Here is a 1,620-nt window from a genome sequence, read left to right on the forward strand (position 1 = left end):
ACGGGATAGGACAGTTATATCCGGGATAGCAAGTAACCTTGAAAAGCTTTAATTTTCTTGTAGAATGACATAATAAACTGCGTTGGAATTTATTATAAAAAGGAAAGCGTTAGAAGCTGTTTTCTCCGTAAGGCAGGAGCCTGGGCCGTAATGGAGTAAAGACGTGTTTCATGGCCGTCCGCTAAAACAACGACATTTCGTACCCTTTTATGGCTATACAAAAATTATTAGAAAAGAAAAGATTTCTATCTTCTTCTTCGGAGGAAACTTCACCTCCCATCCGAACGTCGAAGAACCGCAAGAAACCAAGAGGTTCTAATTTTACTTTCGACACGGCTTCAATCCACGAGGAAGATACCAACTCCTTAACAACACCAGAGATGTCTGCAAACCTTGATGCAAAACTGGAAGTGATCTTATTGAAGCTAGAGAAATTAGATGCGATTGAAACGTCTGTTAAAGGCCTGCAAGATACACTCGCTCGAATGGACGACCGAATTCGCGCCCTGGAAAGTGTTCAAGCGACGTCAAGCCAAGACATAAACGACCTCAAGGACAGTTTAAGTTTCACCGAGGACCAACAAAGGAAAACTACCGAAGGCTTTGACACATATAAGGAGCAGATCAACCTTAAAATGACCGAACTTTCCAAGAAAAACGCCGAATTGGATAGCAATATCAAAGAACTGGAAAATAAAAATCTCTACCTAGAAGCATATTCCAGGCGTGAGAACATTAAATTCGAGAACATCCAAGAGGAAACCGGACATGGCGCTCACCAAGAAGACACCGAAGATGTGCTTCGTACCTTCCTCGAAACACACCTCGGTTACGAAAACGCCAGATCGGTCGAGATGCAGCGTGTACACCGCCTAAAGGTAAAGAAATCCAACGCTAGCAATGATACAAAACCAAAACCCATCATAGCTAGATTTTTACGTTACAAGGATTGGGAACGCATTTTTTCTCTGGGCCATCGACTGAAAGGCACCGAATTCCGAATGTACCAAGACTTGCCATATGCCATTGTAGAGAGAAGAAGAAAACAAATGGACACTTTCAAACTCGCAAAGAGGAACAAAATCCCAGCCGCATTCAGTAAGTCCCAGCCTGATAAGCTTTATATTAGAGGGAAATTATGGCCCGTTGGTAAACCACTTGATTTAGCCTTGTGTTAATTTAGCTGTTCATACACTAATCCGTTTTAGCGGACGGATAAATGCAATCAACTGACAACCAATCCAACTAAAATTGCTGTTCCCAGACCGAAACGCAACTAGTGCGTTTTCAAGATCATTACAGAGGTCTTGTTTAAATTGTTGTATGTTTTTTAGCATTTCAGTCCTGGTGTATTTGAGTGTTGTAGCGTTTCTAGCTACATGCAGTGTCTGTTTATTTCCATTAAATTTCACTATTTTCAATTATGCTATAAACTCCAACAAATGCAAATTTCACCAGTCCCAAAGGAGAAAAGGAAGCCGTCAAAACTGTATCTCTCCTCAAGTTGCCTTAATCACGCATATGTTAAGTCAATTTACTCACACCATCAATGGACACTATTGAAAATCTGGACATTAAGTGCCTCTCAATTAACATAAGAGGTCTCAACAAGTCGATTAA

The 1,620-nt window shown here is 40.9% G+C and overlaps 1 protein-coding gene across 1 annotated transcript; it reads left to right on the forward strand.

Annotated features, from left to right (window-relative positions):
* Positions 1–209: 209 nt before the first annotated feature.
* LOC137971610 (sarcolemmal membrane-associated protein-like) lies at positions 210–1,178 on the forward strand. Its single transcript, XM_068818410.1, has one exon. The coding sequence runs from the start codon at positions 210–212 to the stop codon at positions 1,176–1,178; it is 969 nt and encodes a 322-aa protein (XP_068674511.1).
* The last annotated feature ends 442 nt before the right edge of the window (positions 1,179–1,620 follow it).

The sequence above is a fragment of the Montipora foliosa genome, chromosome 1 (genome assembly GCF_036669935.1).
Source record: "Montipora foliosa isolate CH-2021 chromosome 1, ASM3666993v2, whole genome shotgun sequence".
NCBI lineage: Eukaryota > Metazoa > Cnidaria > Anthozoa > Scleractinia > Acroporidae > Montipora > Montipora foliosa.

Excerpts from the sequence above, each read along its gene's own strand:
- LOC137971610 (XM_068818410.1), top strand. The coding sequence starts at position 210 with ATGGCTATACAAAAATTATTAGAAAAGAAAAGATTTCTATCTTCTTCT.